Source organism: Schistocerca piceifrons, chromosome 1, assembly GCF_021461385.2.
Source record: "Schistocerca piceifrons isolate TAMUIC-IGC-003096 chromosome 1, iqSchPice1.1, whole genome shotgun sequence".
In the NCBI taxonomy this organism is placed as follows: domain Eukaryota; kingdom Metazoa; phylum Arthropoda; class Insecta; order Orthoptera; family Acrididae; genus Schistocerca; species Schistocerca piceifrons.
In genome coordinates this window covers 497952258-497978089 of record NC_060138.1, presented here as the reverse complement: position 1 = coordinate 497978089, position 25832 = coordinate 497952258, and the positions used below count along the sequence as shown (strand labels likewise).

The window sequence follows — 25832 nt, the reverse complement described above, 5'->3', positions numbered from 1 at the left end:
TATGTGATAAAAGCTATACAGTGTGTAATAGTGGTTTCTGTGCAAGAATTACACTGCAAGGAGTAAAGTTTCAAAATAATTTAAAAACTAAATTGTGCCGAAGCAAAGAAATATTCCACTGGCATGAAATTATTAAACAAAATACTTTTCAAACTGAGGAATAAATATGTAGTTGTACTGAATTTTGTGGTGTTCTCCTGTAATGTATTACTACCTGTACAAAATGAATTCCACAAGCAAATGACAGTAAAGCCACTACAGTTGCAGCAAAAACTAAAAGAACAATTAGCAAAGGCTAAGTTGTACCCTTGTTTGAAAAACTAGCTCAGTATCTCACAGGAGTGATTCCAAGTCACAACGGGCAATAATCCTCCAACTGATCCTTCTCATGTACTTGTTGGCCGAGATGTAACGTGTTACTGACTGTCAAGCTGCGATAGCCATTCAGTTACAGTAATGAGGGTGGAACGACACAAATGCTTCATTGTTACGAGAACCGTTGCAACATTTGACTGGGGAAAATGACTGAAAATATTCACATCACAATTGGGAATTGATTATGAGCCTCCAATTTTACATTGAGTCAGTGCAAGTATATTTTCCCGTAATTATATGAACAAACAGTATTTTACTAGTGTTAGATAACCCTCTCCGTAGTTTACCTTGGAGCAGATCTGACTAAGAGGAGAAGAGTTTTCAGCCCTTGGTGCAAATAATACCATCTACCTCCCAACATACACAAACTTAATTCAATACAAATAATTATTTAACATGTCCATCGTACTGAAACCACAGGAAAGAAATTGAAAGTTGTTTGGATATGGTTCCCTAGTCCAAATACATATCTACTTATTTCTTTTTTGATAAAAAGGTTTTGGCAATGGTATCAGTTGTAAATCTTCAGAAAATTTTGCCTATTCTTGATAGATTAAGTTCCTATCAAACGTATTTAATAAATAACTTTTGGTGCCACTCATTCTGATGCAAGACTTAGGACTGTCTTTGATCTATGTAGACTGTTAGTTCACTATGAAACTGATACATAATAGACAGGGTGGTAAGAAACAATTTGGAAAGCTTGTAAAGGAGTTGCAGGCTAGGTTGTGCTGACAAGTAATTGCTAATAAAAAATTCAATGCATTGGCCTGTTTCCAAGTTAATTAGCATTGAAGTTAGACAGTCAAGCCACTGCACACACAAATTCAAGGGCGCTGTCAGATACAACTAGTGTCAGTAGTCCTCACAGCATAAATGAGTTCGATCCTTACTCCCGTCCCATGCCCAATTTTTATATCGCCCTCTTGTTTGGTTTCAGGAAATCAAATGAAGAACACGTTTGGTGACACTGTCTCTGGCAGGCCACTTGAATCTGCACGTGCAACAACCTGATTCACTAACTTCAATGCTAATTAACTTGGAAATAGGACAAAGTATTGAATTTCTTTCTTAATAATTATTTCTCAACACAATCTACCCTGCAACACCCTTATAAGTTTTTCAGACTGTTTCTGACCATCTTGTATATCTGACACTCAGGAACTACATGACAACAAGAAGGTGACACCGGTCACACACAATCAATTTTAAAAAATTTATAATACAATCCCAGTATCAGACCTTATGCTCATGTTCATGAGTTTTAAAAATTAATCCCATACAGCTAATGTCAGCTTTCTGTCATCACGAAGATCCTGAAATTTGTATAGCCTGCAGAGCACTCTGAGTATAAAGCACATATATTGCATATTGTAGCCTTCATTATTAAACTGAACTTAATACATGTCTGACATTGAGAATTGCCAGTTCCAGTGCCCAAGTACTACTGGTACGCTTTGTGCAGGCTCCCATACAAACTCTTCCGAGAGCAAAGGGCACAGTATTCAACAGGCTAGCTCCTACAATTAATCTACTACCCATCCCAGAGCAAGTAAGTTTTAGGCCAGGGAATTGTTGTACATCACAGATACTGAGTTTAACACAGTACATCAAAGCTCTGATCTTTACGTAGGAAAGTGACTATTTGTGAAAAAAATTTATCATGGGCTGATCTCATCTTTAATGTGTGACAGATACTAGAGAAGCTGCAAAAAGAAGACAAAAAAATAAGAAATTTTAAAAAGAAGACTTTATATGTATTTTCAATGTATCCTTAACAAAATTCTGAAGAGAAAAATGTAAGAAGCTTTATCTACTTACTTTAAACTATCTCAAACATATATGGAGCCAGCAGATTGTTAATCAACATTGTGCCAAGTTACTACTAAAATTGATGAATAGTTAATAATTTAACAGAATTACAAACCTGAATAGTTAATCATTTAACATAACTACAAACCTAACTGATAAGCATCTTCTAAATACTGGTCAGTCTTTAACGACAAGATTCTTAACTGTGTAAAGATTATTAGTATGTCAAGTTATGTAAACCTCATAAATATTGAAAATGTTTTATGATTATAATTGACCATTTCTTACAAATAAGGATTCCAGTCAATTGATCTGTAAGTTTTGTAATACACTGCACTACTACCCTAGTTCAAAAACACATGATAAACTTTACTAGATATCCTTCATATTTTTATTGCTTTACATCTGAAACCATTCTGTAAGTTTTCAGTGGGGCTACATTTATTTACTAATAAATCTTAGTAGCGCTGTATTACTACTTCATTAATGTATTCTAATAATAACTTGTTTGTCTACATTATACTTCATGTCAACTGCAACCACAATATACTCTTTTCTGTACTAACCAGTTCATAGAGTCTTTAGGCCTATTACGTTGCCAAAGCAAATCTTATCATCAATAACCTACCCTAAAAGCAAAGCTAAGCAAAACTTTATACATATTAGTGTCTGATAGTGCTGATACAAAATTAATATGGCTGTTTGGGCAAACCAAGATAAGAAGAAAAGTTTCAATGTACTGGCCCCTAGTAACTCCATCAGTCTAATTATTTTGGTAATACCAAGGTTAAAATTACACTACGCCACACCAGAAAAGACATGACTACAAAATGCAGGATTATATAATTTGTAAACAATCATCTCGATGAATTCTCAAGCATAAGATTTTCAAGATCTACCCTCAGATCTCACAGTGCAGCATCAAAAACCTTATTTTAACCGTACAAAGGAAATATCTGCAATTAAAATTATACACTGATCCTATATAATCTTAATAAAATAACTTACTTTGTAGCTGTTCTGCCTTTATCTGTTCTGCTTCTTCTGCCGATATGTCACCAGGTTTCAGTACGACGACAACAGGCTGCTCATCATCTTTGTCATCTAAATCATCATCAGTGCAGCTTGGTAAAGTTACTTTCTGTAAAATAAGTTTAAAAAGTTATATCCACTTGCTGAGACAAATGAACATGGACAATTCTATGCTTTCAGTATGTCAATGCCCTGCACTTCTTGAAAGAAGTTTCAATGTTTCTGGTCCATAATAATGTGCACTACAACACTTCTGCACAGTATTCTAGTATATACCTAGCTGTAAGGCAAATTACATACATTTAAAATGTGCGCACACACACACACACACACACACACACACACACACACACACACACACAGAGAGAGAGAGAGAGAGAGAGAGAGAGAGAGAGAGAGAAATTTAACGCCCCGCGTAACATTTTTCTATGAAAAAGTGTTGACATTGACTGTATTCCGTTTCAGAGAAATTTAACGCCCCGCGTAACATTTTTCTATGAAAAAGTGTTGACATTGACTGTATTCCGTTTTTATCAGTTTTTCACCAATGGATAATGCTACATGAATCTGGGCGTCATAAAATGAACGCGTAGGTTCTATTTCTCTAATATGTCGGAGTGACGTGACGCAGTTTTCTGCAGCAGACATCAGCGACATTAATATCTCATCACCGGTACTTGCGTTCTTTAGTAGTATTGTGAACGTCATACGAAAACTGTTCATGCATTACATTGTGTTTTTTCGAGGTTATACAATTTTCCCTTTATCTTAAACTCTACAGATGAAGAAACAAACTAGATTTTGTAAATACAGCAATGTCCGATTTATCCTGCATTTGTCGCTAAGAAATCAAAATTAGATAGCAATATTTGATATAGGTCTAGAACATTACGGCTACCTTCGTTTCAACTGTATCTTTAGGAACAAAACCTGCTTCTTGTTTTAATCTGGTTAAGAATGCAGGCTCTTGTGGCTTAACGTAAGAAACAGTATTTCTTTTAGACATATTTCATGGAATAGTCAATGGGTACATAAACTTGCTTTTATTTGTAAACAACGTTATTCAACCGCCAGCGAAACAGTTGAGCAACGAAACCATAGTAATTACTAGTTAGTTTTGTACAAACACATGTTCGAGGCAAAGATTTTACAACCCTGCGGGCCGATTGTACATCGCTGACTGGAGATCAATTTTGACGTTAAGGCCCGTCCACACGTTACGATCTGTCTGCGCAAATGTCTGCGCACATCACATCTGCGCAGACAGATCGTTGCGTGTGGACAGAAGATTTGCACCAACCTGAGGTGTGTGCAAACCTGGAAGTTGGAGTTGGAGGTTTGAGCGAAACCTCTCAAATCTGTGGGTTCAAACCACATCTGCGCAGACAAGTTGGAGCGTGTGGACAGGAGATCGCCGCAAATCTGGCGCGAAACAGCTGTTTGCTCAGTCTAGTGTTTGCGTGCACAGGGCATTAAATTGGCTGATACTCGTCAGTGTTCTCAAGAGTTTGTAAGTGAATTCATTGAAATATGTAGAAACCACCCATGTTTGTGGAAGATTAAAAGTAAAGAATATAGTGACCGAGACAAAAAGACTGCAGCATACAATGCTCTAATTGAGTTATCCAAAGTTCAGAAATCTAGATCTGGTGTAGGAGTAGATCAAGTATACCAGCCAACGTTATGGTATTTTGATCTGCTTGGCTTTCTTAGTGATCAAGAAACGCCAAGACCAAGCAGGAGTACAATTGAAGATGAAATTGGAGTGTCAATGTTACCGCCAGCCGTTCATGAGGAGAAATTGCCCTTCTTATACAAGTATTTTTTCTCATAATATGAAGGGTTACAAGCTTTAAGAGATAATTATAAGTTTCGACATCCATCCGCAAATAATTTCGACAGTCGTTAGGTTCGTCCTGCAACTCTCTCAGTAAATTTACGTGAGAAAACTGCTTTCGCTTTAGCAGCCACTGTCTACACCATTTTGCCCGCTTTCTCTGTTTCCTGCGGTTGGTCTGAATGTTTTTTGCAACACAAGTTGCGAACACAGACCACAACAGAACTTCCTCCATTTCTATATTTCAAAATAACTGAATTAAATGTTTGACGTTTACGGGGAGCGTAGTCGCTTGCCACTGATATTTCTTTTCTACACCGACAGATGGCGGGCGAGTAGTAGATTGGGGTTTGTGTCGTGTGAACACACCACATTTGCAGCGATCTTTTGCATGTACAGACATCTGCACCGATGTCTGCGCAGACAGATCGTTGCGTGTGGTCCGGGCTTTAGATCAGAAATTGAATTCTTGTTTAGAACACCGTTGTATTGTGTAGCACTAAGCTTGGATCCACCAAAGGAGGTACAGTGTTGATGTAAGATATCAAGAAATACGTTTGGAAATCAGCTGTCGAAACGATTACCACACTCCGAATGCAGAGATTAATCGTATATCGAAGAAACAGAGCATTTATTATTGAAAATGTCCTGTTATGAAGAAGGAGGAAAGTAAGCAGAAAAAGAAACAATTTCCGAATTTCTTCCCACACAAAATAGATTTTTGCTGGAAATCATATGGAGCCAGTATGATGACAAAACGGAATAAAAAAACTGATAAAGTTACTGCCGCCAACAAGAAAAGGCGTATGGATAACTGCTTTGTAGAAAATACACTTTTCACAAATCCTGCACTCATTGCATTGTAAGTCTTGTTAGCTTCATTTTCTGTTGGTTCTGAGCTTTCTTTGTAGAAAGATCTCATCCCGAAGTAACGTACGATGCCTTTACACATTTTAATATGCTCTGATTGAGCTTAGCGCCTGAAATTGGTTGTACGTTTAAAGAAACCCATCAGTGACGATTCCTAAACATCTCTGCATTTTTGCCACCAGGAGATATGATGAGGATGTGGGTACAGTCCACAGCACCTAAAATACGAGGAAAACGTGACATTTGATAATAACCACACTGCGTTTGCGTCATGTTATTTTCTTCCACATATATTCTGATGAACTCTTTCGTTGGTCAGGCATTGCAGGCCAATACCTTGAGAACAGCTCTGCAGACTGATGCTACATCTGTTTGAACAAATCGCCAACCATCATCTGAAAGCTTCCTGTAGCGCACAATAGTAATCTTAAAAGTAGTGTGCACATTGTAGTTAGGGGCTGGTCTTTTTTTGTAGATTCAGCAGATTTGTATTCCCTCAGCCTTAATTTCTAACAGCTGCTCAGTATTTTTTTCTTTTTTGTAAGCTTAAATGATTGATCAATTAACTTAGAGAATGAGTTTGCCCCTTATCGTCCTCAGCAGACACATCGGAATACTAAGACATCTCCAAAGTAAACAGAAGGAGACAATATAACGTAATTCACATCGTGTAAGTTTCTTGAATGCAGAATGATGCCTACCACAGTTGCTCAGAACGCGCAGAAAATGGAAAGAGTGATATCGTTTCAGAACGTAGCGTTGTTATAATTATCTTTATGATCAATACAGCAGAAAAAGTAACATCAAATCGAAACATTCCTAGAACTGTCCTGGAAATAAACTTGAGATTCTTCATACGAGAGCCCAAAATGTAAGCTTTGAACTACCGAATCCCTTGTGCAAATTATGCTTGATAAATAAGTACTTGCTAAATAACTTATATGTACATGCTTATTTCTCCTTTGTTCATCAGTGCTCATGCAGTTTGTCACACCAGTTTAGTCACGTGTGCGATAGTTCGAAAATTAATACGTGTTGTATAGTTACTGCCAACAGCCGAGAGAGCACATTTATAAGAGACGTTCAAGCATTATTGTCTGTTGTCAATATCAACATATGTAATTGTTCATGACAAATATTTCGAATTTTCCTTTCTTGCTATGTTGTTGAGTGTCCATAAAATGCCTCAAAATTAATCACAGAAATTGTGGGACGTCTCCTTGAGTTGTTATGAGATAAATTATTATCTGCACAGATTATGTACATAGCTGGTAACTCCCTTAACCTAATCTTATAGATAAAAAAATATTTCGAACTTTAGCAGTCTGGGAGAGGCACAGTTACATATTTACGTCTTAATAATAACTTCGTTGTAATTTCAATTTTTATTTCTGCTAAACAGAAGTGTTATTTGGTAAGGTCGCTTCATGATACACTAACGATTACATTTGAACCTGTCTTTCATCCGCGAATATCCGCCAGTCAAAGTTGATCCTACTTCAACACGATATAATCTGGAATTAACGTTTATACAATGCAGAATTTCGAAATAAGATTGGTCCATGATCATTTCCTGTGTTACTCTAAGGTCGAATGCTTTCTACTATCGGCACTACGTGAGTCTTGCCAGAGACTGGCTGTATATAGCTGATCCATGGGAGCGCCTCGCTGCTTGGCATAATTGTGGCTTAATCATGATGTACTTGTGGTGTATGTAGCATAATAGTGGCGTATGTGACATATGTGGCGTATGTACACCATCATCCCACCAATTTACCAACTGTACAGCCAGTTTACCAGTTTCCAGATTTGACATCCTACTAAACTGTCAAGTTTACCTTTTTCCAGAATTCACATCCTACCAATTTACCAACTGTACAGTCATTTCTGGATTTGGCATCCTACCCAACTGCCTTTTATCACCAATTTTATAAATGTCCGATTTGGTGTCCTACCAATCTGCCAGTTGTACAAACAATATTACTGACTTCCTTCCAATTTAAAAAATGTGATAAGGCTCACAATTACAAGACTGTTTGTGCAAGGCCTGCTGCTAGCTCTTTATAAAGTGTGAGTGTGATTATTAGTTAATGTGCACTGCACTGAATATATGAATATGAAAAGTTTATTTAAAAAAGATTTTTACAAGTTAATGAATAATTAAATTATCTGGAAAATCATGAAAATGTTGTAAACCATTGCATTATTTATTTAGTCAATTGTGGGGTGGACGTTGTAGCAAAAAAAAATTAATCAACAGGTCGAATTTTAAATGGACCACAAGCTACGTCAAAGGATTTGCAGCTATTGAAATGATGAAGGTTTCTGTACAGTATACGAAACCTGTTTATGTAGAAGACCCAAAGTTACTGAATATGAACACAAAAAGCTTTATCTTTTGACTAAAGGCTGATGATCAACATGAAGTCACATGGTGCCACCATGTATCAATTGACACATCTGAATATGCACCTAATAACTCTTAGGCTATAAAGCCGGTAAATAAGATGTTTATTGGTTGGATGAAACATGAGGTGAATGGATCGCTGATTGTGGGGTTTGTTGGTCTCCCCTAAAAAAATGTACTCATATTGTGCACAGGCAGGTGCCACCCTGAGATAGGCTAAGGGTGTGCAGTATAGCCTCAATGAATCTCAAGGTTGAAGATTACTTGAAGGGCCTTGGTGTTGTTTATGGGGCAGATGATGCTCTTTCTCTTTCTCCACGTACGTTGCATCAAGTTACATGTGGTACATGTGGTACACAGAGTGTCACAGCTGATAATCAGCCTATTGCAACATGATGAATCATCTGTGAGGATGATATTGGAACTCTGTCATCGCATATATGTGGGATAAAATTATCCATTTACTGTCCATTTACTGCACACACACACACACACACACACACACACACACACACACACACACACACACACACACACACACACACACACACACACATGACAGAAGAAATGACAGCACCAAAAAATAAATAATGTAGAGTTATGAAATTTCAGGAATATATTTGTGTAGGTAACATATCTAAGAGATGAATGTTGCAAGATCACAGGTTAGTGTAAGGGCAAGATGAACCACCAGAATATTGTATGCAAGCATGCAAACGTGCATGTATTCTGTTCCACAGGTGCTGGATATCAGTGTGTGGGATAGAGGTCCATGACTGTTGCATTTGGTCAATCAGTAGAGAGAGAGCTAAAGCTGTTTGTGGATGACACTAGAGATGTCATCCGATGATGGCCCATATGTGCTCGACTGGATACAGATCTGGTGATTGAGCAGGCCAGAGTAACATTTTGACACTTTAAAGCAACAATACATGGGTGAGAGTTATCCTGTTGGAAAATGCCACTGGAATGCTGTTCGTGAATGGCAGCACAACAGATTAAATCACCAGACTAACAAACAAATTTGCAGTCAGGGTGTCTGAGATAACCAAGGGAGTGCTCCTGCTGTCATATGAAATCTCACCCCAGATCATAACTCCAGGTTAGTTACAATGTGTCTAGTACACAGACAGATTAGCTGCAAGCCTTCAACTGGCCTTCTTCTAACCAATACATGGTCATCACTAGCACTGAAGCAGAAACAGCTTTCATCATAAAACACAACAGACCACCACCCTACCCTCCAATGACACCACCGAAGTTACAAATCGAATGCACACTATAGGGTGTCTGGCTTGGAGCTGTCCACGAAGTAACCGATCTTTAACAGTTTATTGTGTCACTGTGGTCCTAATGGCTGCTTAAATTGCTGCCACAGATGCAGTACAGTGGACCAAAGCTGTAGGCCAAACATAATAGTGTTCTCTCTTGGTAGTGCCACATGGCCATCTCGAGCACAGTCTTGTTGCGACTGTGCATTCTCGTGACCACTGTTGCCATCAGTCATGAACAGCGGCTACAATCCTGTCAAGTCTTCCTGCAGTATCACAGAAGAAACATCTAGCTTCTTGTAGCCCTATCACACGACTTGATTCAAACTTGGAGAGGTGATGGTAATGCCATTTCTGTTGCCATAAAGACATTCTTGACTAACATCAACTTACCATGTCCCATCTCTAAGATAACTAACACCCACGATCGTTGCAACGTGCATTTAAACCAAACCTGATCTTCATGTTCACAGTGGCGCAACTAGTGCCACTCTTACGCGACTGGCGCAAAATTGGAGTAGTCATCATCTTTCAGAAGTAGAAACATATCTGTCAACTTTCGTTTACGTCACACAACTCCCTTTTGGTGCTGCGATTTCCTTCAGTCAGTGTGTGTGTGTGTGTGTGTGTGTGCATGTTCGATGCTAGTTAAACCGATTTCAGATCCATTGGTTACTGTGTATGCAAGTCTGACTGAATACATACGAAATATGTGTGTTAGTGAAATTTTTCCAGCTTCTGGCCATACAAAGTGGAGTCTTTGTTTCAGAATTTTATCTCTAGCAGACGAACTGTTAAACTGCGGTACAACAGGGCAGAAAAATATCATATGACGTGTTACAACTTCAATTGTTGGACCTATTTTGAAAACATATTACACTTTAATACTGTGCTACAGCATTGTAAACTGTGGCTAAAGAGTACTACAGCTATTCCATATGCATATGGCTTAACTATGCCACAATTTATTATACCATGTCTGCACCATACATATGCCATGTATACACCATTCACATATGGCATATCCACCATACTACATTGTACATACACCATAGTAAGATTCTATGACAGCATAAAATAATAACATCGTACCATAGTTTGTATGAGTGGCGCCAAATCTGGAAATTAGAAAACTGATAATTTGGTAGGACTCAAAATCTTGGAATTGGTAAACCTGACTGTGAAACTGTGAAATTGGTAGGACATCAAATACAGCATTTGGTAAAATTGGTAGGATACGCCAAAACAAAATCAACACTTTGTGTGGGTGTGTATCCACCCTCTGTGCAAATCCATCTATTCTAGTAGAAAAAAGGGTGCAATGTAAATAAATAGTTGCCTGACATAAAGTGTAGGTCTCCGCACAACAGTCCTCAAGCAAGAGCCAATCACAATGCTTGGTTCAAATGGCTCTGAGCACTATGGGACTTAACATCTGAGGTCATCAGTCCCCTAACTTCCAGACTCCTCGGCCACTCCGGCTGGCAATCACAATGCAGCCTTTACTCAAAAGTATCTGAACAATGTCAATTATTTATCGAACAATCACTGTTGATCTCAGCGAATAGCTGTAGTGGTACTCTGCTCTTAGACAATTTATTTTGCTCTCCATCCCAGATCTGTGCTTTGTAGTGAGAGGGATAGGATGTATTTGTTATAAGTAATTAATTTGGTTTTGTTATCCCAGCTGCATGAACTTTTTTCAGTTGCTGTGGCGAGAAGCAGAGACTTTCAGACTGTGGTGTTTGTGACATCATAGCATATTCTACAAAATTCTGGCAAATATTAATATGAGATATTTCAGCGTTGTAGAGTGTCTGAGTTCTAGAAAAATGTTAATCCTCTAAATAAATGATGTGCATGTGACCTAAGATGGTAGCACATTTTACCATAATTAATGGCTTTCACATCTAGCAGCTAAGTATTGGGCTTTTTTGTAAGCAGGCCACAAATACTGAGAGTGTGTAACACATTTAGATTAAATATTTCGAGGCTGTGAATAAGTGTTAACAATTGCACATGTTAGAGTATTTGTTCTATATATGTCGTTTATGCATTTCGCTATTTTGCTGTCCCTACACATATGAATTTTTACCGAGTTGGAGATTTCTGAAAGTACTGACTAGGTAGTTTTGCAAGCCACAGCATGTCAGATAAACATTCTCTCTACTGCCATGTGTAAACCAAGAGCCATGCGATGAAACAAGTGCTATATTAACATAGCATGAGAAAAATATTCATTTTAGCACAATACAGTCAAGCAATTTTGTTTTGCAGGTCTTAAGAAAAAAGAACCAATGTATCAAACATAAATTATTACCTTTTTCTCTACAGTTTTAATTATTTAACGAGGAAATCGAAACACTATTGTAACACTTCTTCTACCACATGCAAGATCTACTGTTTTGTGTTAAGCTCCGATTTAAAACTACAGTATATACCATTTACATGTGAGGAAGAAGATATTTTAATACTGCAATATAGCTGCACTGAAAGTGATGTTAGCATGTTCACACATTGCTCTTATCAAATGTGATCATCTGCTAAAATTGGTGGAATAAGTCAAAATACAAGACAGCTCCATCTGCGTAATTTTATGGCTGCCCTTAGCACGATTAGAGGCACTGCCTTCATTATAAAGAAAGACAAACTGTTGCTACCCACAAAAGAGTCGTTGTATTCTGTGAAAGCATTTCATAACATGACCATTTCCATTTTTTTACGTCGTTGCACAGTAAAGTGATACCTAAAGCAAAAATAAGTTCCATGTAATCGCGATGTCGTTCACTGTGCAAAGTGAACCCCGCGCCAAACGCATAGGGCCCAGCTGCCAAAATTGCCTCCTGAGCTACCCACTATAGACGACCCTCCAGATGGGTAAGAAAAACGTCGTTTTGCTGCCCTCCTCCCTGAATTCTGGAACAACGAACGTCCTACATCCATGTACGTATAAGAACCACATCTTTATGCAACTGACGTAGAGAGAGACTGTACACTACCAGGATATCACGCAGCCGGCGAGCTCTATACTGACTGCATATTGCTAGACACTGCATCCCCTCACCATTCCAGCCTGCCTCTCAACTCGCTAGCCACGCTAGAGGCACACAGAGATGCCACTGACCTTGACGAGACGTGTCACATACCATGCATGGGCGGCATGCATGTTGACGCAGTGTGCCCTCATTTCAGTTTAGTGATACGCAAATCATGTAAGTTTACAGTATACGAGAAATAAATCCATCGCTCTAATAGGAAAGCCTTGGATACGCTTGCAGAGTACATGATATTAGTTTTTAGAATGCTGTTTATGGTGTCACTGCACCACAGTCGAAATAAAACAAAATGAATCTCCAATACTTTTTCAGAATTAGTTATCGTTTCAATCTGATAGTAATTTGGACATATGTATGTCTGAACACTGAACTGGTTACTCTCCCCCACAGTAAAACAAACTCCCATGATATTTTATTGTGATAATTATACTCCACATCCAAACTGGCAGGTGTCCCAGGCTGATGAACAAATCCCATATTTTGCACATAACACACGACAAAAATCCAAAACGTGTTATGCAGGAGTTAAATAGTTATAGACTGGCTCGAACAAGATGGGTAATCAGAAGTAATTTTGCGAATGCATGTTGATATTAGTGTTGCATTATGGAACTGTTGAACATTTTCATATATAATATTATCTGTTGTAGCATTAGAGCACTAATGTACCAGATGGAAAAGCGATGCCATGGTCATGTGATCAGCTTATAAGCTCTTCACAGGTGACTGTAAAATCTGCTCAGCACATTGATTCCTTTAGGTATCTATATCTTTACCAGCAAGACAGTTGGGGCTCAAGAGATGTACAGCTATTCTTTGCATTCTCAAGGTTATGTCATGGAGACAACGACTCTTACCAGAGTTTGTCCGTATTCTCAACATTAACAAAGAAAACTGCTGGCTTTTTCCGGCCATAGAGAGCGAAAACAACAACACACTGGAACTGTGGTCGAAAATGCCAGAATCTAGACTGTTTACTACTTCAAAAGACAAACTAAACATGTGTTTATAAAACTGCTTTCACATCTGGGTATGCTTTAAAAAAAGAGATGCTTGCACTGCATCTAAATGTGGAGGACTGAGTGTTGTACATCTAGTCTTGTGCATAGAAGTGGCAGTTTACCAAGGAAATGAATATCACTTAAGGCCAAAATAAAGTCTTATAGCGGGATATGGACCCCCATGAACCATGGAGCTTGCTATGATGGAGAGGCTTGCGTGTCCTAGCGACACAGATAGCTGTACCATAGATGCAACCACAAAAGTGGGGTATCTGTTGAGAGGCCAGACAAACGTGTGGTTCCTAAAGAGGGGCAGCAACCTTTTCAGTAGTTGCAGGGGCAGCAGTCTGGATGATTGACTTTGTAACATCAACCAAACCAGCATTGCTGTGCTGGTACTGTGAATGGCTGAAAGCAAGGGGAAACTACAGCTGTAATTTTTCCCAAGGGCATGCAGCTTTAATGTGTGGTTAAATGATGATGGCGTTCTTTTGGGTAATATATTCTGGAAGTAAAATAGCCCCCTGTTTGGATCTTCAGATGGGACTACTCATGAGCATGTCGTTATCAGGAGAAACAAAACTGGCATTCTACAGATCGGAGCATGGAATGTCAGATCCCTTAATTTGGCAGGTAGGTCAGAAAATTATAAAGGGAAATGGATGGGTTAAAATTAGATATAGTGGGAATTAGTGAAGTTCTGTGGCAGGAGGAACAAGAATTCTGGTCAGGTGAATACAGGGTTATAAATACAAAATCAAATAGGGTTAACGCAGGAGTAGGTTTAATAACGAATTAAAAAATAGAACCACAGATAAGCTACTATGAACAGCATAGTGAATGCATTACTGTAGCCAAGATAGACATGAAGCCCATGCCTGCCACAGTACTACAAGTTTATATGCCAACTAGCTCCGCAGATGATGAGCAGATTGAAGAGATGTATGATGCAATAAAATAATAGGAAGTCGCCTGGTAGAATTTTGCGCAGAGCATAACTTAACCATAGCTAACACTTGGTTTAAGAATCATGAAAGTAAGTTGTATATGTGGAAGAGGCCTGGAGACACTGGAAGATTTCAGATAGATTATATAATAGTAAGACAGAGATCTAGGAACCAAGTTTTAAACTGTAAGAAATTTCCAGGGGACGATTCATTGGCTATGAACTGTAGATTAAAACTGAAGAAACTGCAAAAAGGTAAGAGTTTAAGAGATGGGACCTGGACGAACTGAAGAAACCAGAGGCTGTAGAGCGACTCAGAGAGAGCATTAGGGAGCGATTGACAATTACAGGGGAAAGAAATACAGTAGAAGAAGAATGGGTAGCTAGACAGATGGAATAGTGAAGGTAGCAGAGGATCAAGTAGGTGAAAAGATGAGGGATAGTAGAAGTCCTTGGATAACAGAAGAGATAGTGAATTTAACTGATGAAAGGAGAAAATATGAAAGTGCAGTAAATGAAGCAGGTGAAGAGGAATACAAACATCTCAAAAAAGAGATCGACAGGAAGTGCAAAATGCCTAAGCAGAGCTGGCTCGGGGACAAAATTAAGGATGTAGAGGCTTATCTCACTAGGGGTAAGATAGATACTGCCTACAGGAAAATTAAAGAGATGTTTGGATAAGAAAGAGCCACCTGTATGAATATCAAGAGCTTAGATGGAAAATCAGATCTAAGCCAAGAAGGAAAAGCAGAAAGTTGGAAGGAGTATATAAGGGGTCTATAAAAGGGCGATGTGCTTGAGGGCAGTATTGTGGCAATGGAGATGGGAGATATGATACTGCGAGATATGAGACGGAAGATATGAAACTGCGTGAAGAATTTGACAGAGCACTGAAAGACCTAAGTTGAAACCAGTCCCTGGGAGTAGACAACATTCCATTAGAACTACTGACAGCATTGGAAGAGCCAGCCATAACAAAACTCTTCCATCTGGTGAACAAGTGTATGAGACAGGAAAAATACCCTCAGACTTCAAGAAGAATGTAATAATTCCAATCCCAAAGAAAGCAGGTGCTGACAGGTGTGAAAACTACCGAACTATCAGTTTAACAAGACACAACTGCAAAATACTAAGTCGAATTCTTACAGACAAATGGAAAAACTGGTAGAAGCCGTCGTTGGGGAATTTCAGTTTGGATTCCATAGAAATGTTGCAACATGTAAGGTAATACTGACCCTATGGCTTATCTTAGAAGGCAGGGAAAGCTTTTGACAATGTTGACTGGAATACTCTCTTTCAAATTCTGAAGGTGGCAGGAGTAAAATACAGTGAGCGAAAGGCTATATACAATTTATACAGAAACCAGATGGCAGTTATAAGAGTCGAGGAGCATGAAAGGGAAGCAGTGTCTGAGAAGGGAGTAAAAAGGGGTTGTAGCCTATCCCTGATGTTATTCAATCTGTATATTGGCCAAGCAGTAAAGGAAAGAAAAGAAAAATTTGGAGTAGGAATTAAAATCCACAGAGAAGAAATAAAAACTTTGGAATTTTCCGACTATATTGCAATTATTTCAGAGACAGCAAAGGAGTTGTAAGAGCAGTTGAACGGAATGGACAGTATCTTGAAAGGAGGATATAAGATGAAAATCAACAAAAGTAAAACAAGGGTAATGGAATGCAGTCTAATGCAGTCAGGTGGTGCTGAGGGAATTACTTTAGGAAATGTCACTTCAAGTAGTAGGTGAGTTTTGCTATTTGAAGTTCAAGATAATTGATGATGGTCGCAGTAGAGAGGATATAAAATGTAGACTGGCAATGGCAAGGAAAGTATTTCTGAAGAAGAAAAATTTGTTAAAATCAAGTATAGATTTTTTAGGAAGTCTTTACTGAAAGTATTTGTATGGAGTATAGTTATGTATGGAAGTGAAACATGGACAATAAGAAGTTTAGACAAGAAGAGAATAGACGCTTTCGAAATATGCAGCATCAGAAGAATGCTGAAGATTAGATGGGTAGATCACACAACTAATGAGGAGGTACTGAATAGAATTAGGAAGAAGAGGAATTTGTGGCACAACGTGACTAAAAGAAGGGATCAGTTGGTAGGACACATTCTGAGGCATCAAGGGATCACCAATTTAGTATTGGAGGGCAGCGGGGAGGGTAAAAATCGTAGAGGGAGACCAAGAGATGACTAAACTAAGCAGATTCAGAAGGATGTAGGTTGCCTTAGTTACTTGGGGATGAAGAAGCTTGCACAGGATAGAGTAGCATGGAGAGCTGCATCAAACCAGACTCTGGACTGAAGACGACAACAACAACAACAGCTGGGTACGGAATGGATCGTCTTTTTGCCTCTGTGCAATGACCAGAAAACAGTATTTCCAAATGCTCCGCAGTACTCTGTGACAATCGCTTCCATGTATTACCTTTTAATGAATAACTTACAGAACAGTTGCTGCATGGTGTTTAACTGTGCTCTGCAGTTTGTCTACTGGGGTATAAGTCCTTAAGTATCGTTATGTGTTATGTGTAACCATTCATTGGAGTACTGATGGAAAATGTCGAAATCGAAACCATTTACTGCACTGAGGGACACACAAAGAAATCTACTTATAAAGCTCCATTCACATCTGGAGCTACTTAAAAAGCATGCCTACTTTGCGTCTAAATGTGGTACACTAGATATAGTACAGTTAGCAACATAAAAACTGTTTGCCGGCCGGAGTGGCCGAGCGGTTAAAGGCGCTACGGTCTGGAACCGCACGACCGCTACGGTCGCAGGTTCGAATCCTGCCTCGGGCATGGATGTGTGTGATGTCCTTAGGTTAGTTCGGTTTAAGTAGTTCTAAGTTCTAGGGGACTTATGACAACAGCAGTTGAGTCCCATAGTGCTCAGAACCATAAAAACCGTTTGCAAAATTTAAAACCTATGAAATAACGGCTTTAATTCGTCAGCAGAAAATTTGTTAATTTAAGGTTCTACATGGCCATATAGTGTTGGAAATGGGAGCAGTCCACAACAGCCGGTTTTAGTATGTGGTTTGATGTACACACCTGAATTCGAAAGTGTACTTTTTTTCCTAGTCTCCATGCTCTGTGCTAGCAGATGCGAGCACATGCCACGTGTTTAACATGTGAGGTAATGGGCGAATTGTGGCGCCCTAAAAGTATTCTAAGTTCAGAGTTTGCATGGTCGCACGGCTGCCCGGCGGCCGCGGGCCGCTCGGCAGGCGGACCACTTGCTGCCGGACGTTGGCCGAGGCAAGAGGGGCCCAGCTCGATCGCGTGGCTGGGAATTCTACGTTGACGCTGTGACGAGGACGGTGCTTTGTGTCGATGAAGGAGATGTCTATGCCGGGAGTGCCAAAGATGGCGGACTTGTGAAACCATAATAGCAAACATTTCACAGTTTGTATAGAAATTAATGGTAGCCAGATGAATGATGATACCTCAAAAAGAAACATGAACATTACCTTTATTTGCACGACGATTCTGTAGGTGTAATAAGATTTTCAGTATCTTTATTAATTTAAAGTTTAATATCCGACTGTAAATTATACAAGTAACACGGAGCAACGAATTTCCAAAATCTAAACGCTTGATCCGATTTCGTCGATCGATGTGTCTTTAGAAAGCTATTAGTGTACACCAAATTAGGTATGAATTACAGGCATGTAACTTCAATAGTACATGAGTTATCGGATGTCAAATTGGATGATTACTATCGATCGCGTCAGGCCATAAGTACTCCACAGCTACACGAAAAAGCGGTAGCAGCATGCTTATAAGTATATATACAGGATGTTACAAAAAGGTACGGCCAGACTTTCAGGAAACATTCCTCACACACAAATAAAGAAAAGATGTTATGTGGACATGTGTCCAGAAACGCTCAATTTCCATGTTAGAGCTCATTTTAGTTTCGTCAGTATGTACTGTACTTCCTTGATTCACCGCCAGTTGGCCCAATTGAAGGAAGGCAATGTTGACTTCGGTGCTTGTGTTGACATGCGACTCATTGCTCTACAGTACTAGCATCAAGCACATTAGTACGTAGCATCACGAACGTGGTTTTGCAGTCAGTGCAATGTTTACAAATGCGGAGTTGGCAGATGCCCATTTGAAGTATGGATTAGCACGGGGCAATAGCCGTAGCGCGTTACGTTTGTATCGAGACAGATTTCCAGAACGAAGGTGTCCCGACAGGAAGACGTTCGAAGCAATTGATCGGCGTCTTAGGGAGCACGGAACATTCCAGCCTATGACCCGCGACTGGGGAAGACCTAGAACGACGAGGACACCTGCAATGGACGAGGCAATTCTTCGTGCAGTTGACGATAACCCTAATGTCAGCGTCAGAGAAGTTGCTGCTGTACAAGGTAACGTTGACCACGTCACTGTATGGAGAGTGCTACGGGAGAACCAGTTGTTTCTGTACCATGTACAGCGTGTGCAAGCACTATCAGCAGCTGATTGGCCTCCACAGGTACACTTCTGCGAATGGTTCATCCAACAATGTGTCAATCCTCATTTCAATGCAAATGTTCTCTTTACGGATGAGGCTTCATTCCAACGTGATCAAACTGTAAATTTTCACAATCAACATGTGTGGGCTGACGAGAATCCGCACGCAATTGTGCAATCACGTCATCAACACAGATTTTCTGTGAACGTTTGGGCAGGCATTGTTGGTAATGTCTTGATTGGGCCCCATGTTCTTCCACCTACGCTCAATGGAGCACGTTATCATGATTTCATACGGAATACTCTACCTGTGCTGCTAGAACATGTGCCTTTACAAGTACGACACAACATGTGGTTGATGGTCGATGGAGCTCCTGCACATTTCAGTTGAAGTGTTCGTACGCCTCTCAACAACAGATTCGGTGACCGATGGATTGGTAGAGGCGGACCAATTCCATGGCTTCCACACTCTCCTGACCTCAACCCTCTTGACTTTCATTTATGGGGGCGTTAAGATAGTACCTGCAGATTTTATTCATTTATAAATTTATATGTTACTTTCATAACTCGCAATTGCCGAGTGATAGAAACTTTCGACCATTCGATTCATGTGTGTATTCTTATCGTATACTGTAGACTCAGCAGTATTTGGCCTGTAATGCAGCAACTACACATCCCAGCCCCTAGACAACAAAACCTGCCAAAACTTTTAATATTTGCAACTCTGAGTCGGAGGGTAGGTAGTTGGGGCCACCATCATTTCATTCTATTATTGAAAGCCCGCAAGCATGAATGCTGATGACCGACTATGCCCAGGCCAACTTTTGCACAATAATGTATATATTGTGAGAAGGCACATGCTAATGTTGTGGTGTGATTGAGTTCTGAAATTATATGTATGCACGCTAGTGGCTGACTAGGTCCTGCAAAAAATACAACTGCATGATGGTGTTTCACAGAGTGGAAGCAGCCAGCCTGCCAGTAGAGCATATACACGTAATTTTGGGAACATGATCACGCCACAGTGTTCACACAAGCACTCTCACAATATATGAACAATGTATATTGTGCAAAAGTGGGCCAGGGGATAGTCAACGATCGCCATTTGTGCTTAACACATTGCTTGTGCTTGCATTGCCAGTGCAGAACATGGAGGCTAGAAAAAAGGAGCATTCATTTCAGATGAGGTGTGCACATCAAATCACATCTCAAAATTTACAGCTGTGGACAGCTCCTTCTTCCAATGTTGTATGGTTGCATAGAATTTCAACTTAACAATTTTTCGTTAAACGAATTATCGATGAGAGCTGTTACTCTATACAGGCAGCGTGGTTCAGTTTTAAACTCTGAAAAGGGCCCTTACGTTGCCAAGAGTACAACATCTAGTCCGCCACATTTAAATGCAATGTAGGTGCGCTTTTTAAGCAGATTCAGATGTGAATGGAGCTTTATAAAAACGTTTTCATCAGCTTCTTCGTAACACATTAATTGTGCTTAGGGATTATTACCCCAGCAGGCAAACTGCAGAACACTGTTACACAGCTCTCAGCAGCTGTTCCAAATACCAGTTATTAACTGATACTGGATGGACTGATTGTCCTAATGTACATTGTTTGTCTTTGCACAAGAACAAACACACGATCCAGTTTGTTCCCAGCTACAAGATTTTATTTTGGGATAAACTGGTAGACCTCTATTCCCTTTCAAAACTGCTGCTACCATCCATAGGACTAGATATCCAGCACCTAGTCCGCCACATTTAGATGGAATCTAGCCATCCTTTTGAAGCTGATCCAGTTGCGAATGCACTTCATAAACGGACTTTTCGTGTGCCGCTTAACGCAGTAAACTGTCTCCTTTCTGACATTTTCGACCACTATTCCAATAAATTGGTATTTGCACCTACACGTGAGGTGACTAAACTCATGGTACAGCGATATGCAGATGTACAGATGGAAATAGTATCACGTGCACATGGTACAAAAGGGCAATGCATTTGCGGAGCTGTCATTTGTACTCAGGTGATTCATGTGAGAAGGTTTTCGACTTGATTTTGGCCACATGACAAGATTTAACAGACTATGAACATGGAACGGTAGTTAGCTCTAGATGCATGGGAATTCCATTTCGGAAATAACTGGGGAATTCAGCATTCCGAGATCCACAGTGCCAAGAGTGTGCGGAGAATACCAGGTTTTGGGCATTACCTCTCACTGTGAACAACACACTGACTTCACTTAATGACCGAGAACATCAGCGTTTGCATAGAGTTGTCAGTGCTAACAGACAAGCAGAACTACTTGAAATAATTGCAGAAATCTATATGGAATGTGCGACGAACGTATCCCTTAGGACAAAGCGGCGACATTTGGTTTTAATAAGCTATGGCAGCAGACTACTGACGCCAGTGCCTCCGCTAACAGCGCAACATGGCCCGCAGCGTCTCACCTGGGCTTGTGAGCATATCAGTGATCCCCTAGACGAGTGGAAAACCATGGCCCGGTCGGACGAGTCCAGATTTCAGTTGTTAAGAGCCGATGGTAGGCTTTCAGTGTGGCGCAGACCCCAAGAAGCGACAATCCCAAGTAGTCGACAAGGCACTGTACAGGCTGGCGGTGGTCTACAATGGTATGGCCTGTATTTCCATGAATGGACTGGGTCTTCTGGTCCAAGTGAACCGATCGTTGACTGGAAATGGCTATGTTCGGCTACTTGATCATTTGCACCCATTTCGTGGACTTCATGTTTGCACGATGATGGGCCATGTCTCTGGACCACAATTGTTCACAATTAGTTTGAAGAACACTGTATAGTTTGAGCGAATGGTTTTGGCACCCAAATAGCCAGACATGAATCCCATCGAACATTCGTGGTACATAACCGAGAGGCCAGTTCGTGTACAAAATCGCGCACTGGCAACACTTTCGCAATTATGTATCGCTATACAAGCAACGTGTACAATGTTTCTACAGGGGACTTACAACGACGTGTTGAGTCCATTTCATGTCTAGTTGGGGCACTACTCCGGGAAAAAGAAGGTCTGGTGTGATATTAGGAGGTGACCTGTGACTTTTGTCACCTCAGTTTATTATGGTTGGCAAAAACACCGGCTTCGCAGTGCTTTCCTTAGCTCGTATTAAGAAGGACAAACTATAGAAAAAATCATTATCTCCATGACAGTAACTATGGGAATGAAAAGAAGAGCTTTACATCTCTAGAAATCTGACTGTCTTGCTAGCGAAGGTATATATACCTAAAGACTCAATGCGTTGCACAGAGTTTACACATTACCTATTAAGAGCTTATGAACTGATCACATCAGCATGACATAGCTTTTCCGTGTGTTACGTTGGTGCCCCTAACACTGCAACAGATAACACACTGAAGAGCCAAAGAAAGTGGTACACGTGCCTAATATCGTGTAGGGCCCCCGCAAGCATGTAGAAGTGCCGCAGCACGAAGTAGCACGGACTCGACTAATGCCTGAAGTAGTGCTGGAGGGAACTGACACCATGAATTCTGCTGGGCTGCCCGTAAATCCGTAAGAGTACGACGGGGTGTAGATCTCTTCTGAGCAGCGCGTTGCAAGGTATCCCAGATATGCTCAATAATGTTCATGTCTGGGGAGTTTGGTGCGCAGCAGCAGTGTTTTACTCAGAAGATTGTTTTTGAAGCCACTCTGTGGCAATTCTGGATGTTTCGGGTGTCGCATTGTCCCACTGTAATTGCCAAAGTTTGTCGGAATTGGACATGAATGGATGCAGGTGATCAGACAGGATTCTTAAGTACGTGTCACTTGTCAGAGCCATACCTAAGAGTATCAGGGGTCCCATATCACTCCAACTGCACCATCATAGGGCCTCACCAGATTGAACAGTCTCCTGCTGACATTCAAGGTCCACGGATTCATGAGGTTGTCTCCATGCCCGTACTCGTCAATCCACTCGATACAATTTGAAACGAGACTCGTCCGACTAGGCAACATGTTTCCAGTCATCAACAGTCCAATGTCGGTGTTGACGGGCCCAGGCGAGATGTAAAGCTTTGTGTCGTGCAGTTATCAAGGGTTCGCCTCCAAAAGCCCATATTGATGTTTTTTCGCTGAATTGTTCACACGCTGACACTTGTTAGTGGCCAAGCATTGAAATCTGCTGCAATTTGCGGAAGGGTTAGACTTCTGCCACGTTGAATGATTCTCTTCAGTCTTCATTGGTCTTGTTCTTGCAGGATCTTTTTCTGGCCGCAGCGGTGTCAGAGATTTGATGTTTTACTAGATTTCTGATATTTACAGTACACACGTGAAATGGTCGTACGCGAAATTCCCCTCTTCATCGCTTGCTCGGAGACGCTGTGCCCCATCGCTCGTGCGCCGACTATAACACCACTTTCACACTCACTTAAACCTTGATAAACTGCCATTGCAGGAGCAGTAACCGATCTAACAATGGCGCCCGACACTTGTTGTCTTATATAGGTGCTGCCGACCGCAACACCGAATTCTGCCTGTTTCCATATCTCCTTATTTGAATACGCTGATGATGATGTTTGGTTTGTGGGGCGCTCAATTGCGCGGTCATCAATGTCCGTATGAAGACCCAACTTTTACACAATCCAAGCTTGAAACAGTCCAATCTAGCCACTGTCATGAATGATGATGATGATGATGACAACACAAATACCCAGCCTCAAGCAGAGAAAATCCCCAACCCGGCCAGTAATCGAACCTGGCACCCCGTGATCCAGAGGCAGCAACACTAGTATTTGAATATGCTTGCCTATACCAGTTTCTTTGGCGCTTCAGTGTATTATATGTGTAAATCTCCTACAGGTCAAAGATGCTACATTACTATCAATACTCTCTCGTAAAAGTACCCATAATTACCCATCAAGTTCGATCTGATCTATAGTTAATAATCATCGGCAGTATAGATTTCACATGTTGTGGAGTGTTAGTTGCAAAATACAGGATTTCATCTTCAGCCTGGGACAATTATCAGGTTGTACTAATTGATGTGAAGAGTAATTACCACAACAAAATATCATGAAAGCTCATTTTATGGTGGAGATGGTTACCAGTCAAGTCGTTTACAATGCATCTGTCCAAGTAGCTATCAGACTGAAACGCTAGCTAATTCTCCACACATACTGCAGATTCTTTGTGTTTTATTTGGATTGTGATGCAGCACCATCAGAATAGAAAACTGTGAACTACTATTCTGCACTTTGTGTGTATTTCAAACGCTTTCTGAGTCGAGCAATAGATTTAGTTCTGATATACTGCAGATGTCTTGATACTTATAATTTATGTGATTTACTTATATCTAAACTGGAATGAGAGTGCACTGCATCAAGGCACAAGCCAGCCATGCACGTTACCTGATGCACTTCATCAAAGGTAGTGACGTTTCTGTGTGCATGTGGTGCAGATGGTGAGCTGAGAAACAGGCTGGAGGGGTGGGGGGGGGAGGGGATGTAACAACTCACGAAATGCATTCAGTGTAGAGCTGGCCTGCTGTGTGACACCCTGAGTATTGGAACAAAGCAAGCACGAGCCCAAACTACCGTTATCCAAGATGGCGGCGATGACGTCATCCAAAATGGAGCCGATAACGTCAATCAAGATGGCGGATTTTGGTGGGAAGTGCCACGCCCACTCGCCCAGAAAAATGTGGCGAAGTTCAAATTCCAACAAGATAATGCATCACACCACGCTTATCTCTACTAAGCAAAGAAAATGCCGGAAAAAAGTACTTGTCTTTATTATTTAACCAATTTCAAGCACATGTATTCTCCACTGGATCTGGACTCTAACTGGCTTAGTTCATATCGTCACCACCAGAGGACGCCGCCATGATGTCAGGTGATGATGCAAGTAGCATTATTCAAGATTGCCATACCCAGTGTGTTCACCATGAGCTCCAGAGCCCAACTGGCTTAGTTCATATCAATGCCACCAGAGGGTGCTCTCCTGACGTCAGATCATGACGCAAGAACTGGTATTCATGATGATGGCACCCAGTGTGTTCACCGCAAGCTCCAGATCCCAACTGACTTAGTTCACATTGTGGCCACCAGAGGGCGCTACCGTGAAGCCGGGTGATGACAAGATCGTCTGCTCTTTCTCTTGCGCGAATTATAACTGGACACGAGGCCCGTCAGTGGTCTGTGAGCGACCACTTCCATCACAGCCTGAAGCCCACACCTTTATACTCACACCTGACGTAGTCTTCTGTAAATATGATAACGAATTTAACTGAAGACAAGTGACACCAACATCGCTCATCTAACCTAACAATTACCAAAGTACTTAATTTCATTTCAATTTTAATCATATTCAATAAGCCAATTTACAATTTCAATATTCAATGATCAAATGATAACTTCCACATTTTCCCACTATCAGCACGGTGTTCATTCATGACCTAGCACCCCCCCACCCCACCCCCAGGTTGCTGCACTCCTATTGGCTACTGCATTAGTCATGTGATTCGACTTCACAGAACCTAGGATTTGGAACCAATTTTCACCAATGCCGCACCCACTTCGACTTGGAATCGAATAGTTAAAGTCTCCACCACGATCCTCAACCCTGCAACACGACCTCTTATCGACCCATGTTGGCTAACATGTACTAACGTGCACTAACGTGCACTAATCTGTACTAACATGTACCAATGTGCACAGCACATGATGTCATCCAAGATGGTGGGGTGAAATGGGAAAACAGATCTGAACACAAGTCTTTATTTTGCAGGCAGT

The 25832-nt window shown here is 40.6% G+C and overlaps 1 protein-coding gene across 2 annotated transcripts in view; it reads right to left on the bottom strand.

Moving 5' to 3' along the window:
- The window catches only part of LOC124792486 (uncharacterized protein KIAA1143 homolog), a 305799-nt gene extending 301478 nt beyond the window's left edge, over nt 1–4321 (bottom strand). For both annotated transcript variants that reach the window (XM_047257944.1, XM_047257945.1), the window contains exons 1-2: nt 4118–4321; nt 3196–3328 (exon numbers count right to left, since the gene is read on the bottom strand). In XM_047257944.1, the coding sequence (XP_047113900.1) occupies nt 3196–3328; nt 4118–4225 (241 nt within the window). In that variant the 5' untranslated portion in view covers nt 4226–4321. The remainder of the gene's footprint in view (nt 1–3195; nt 3329–4117) is intronic.
- Nucleotides 4322–25832: the final 21511 nt, after the last annotated feature.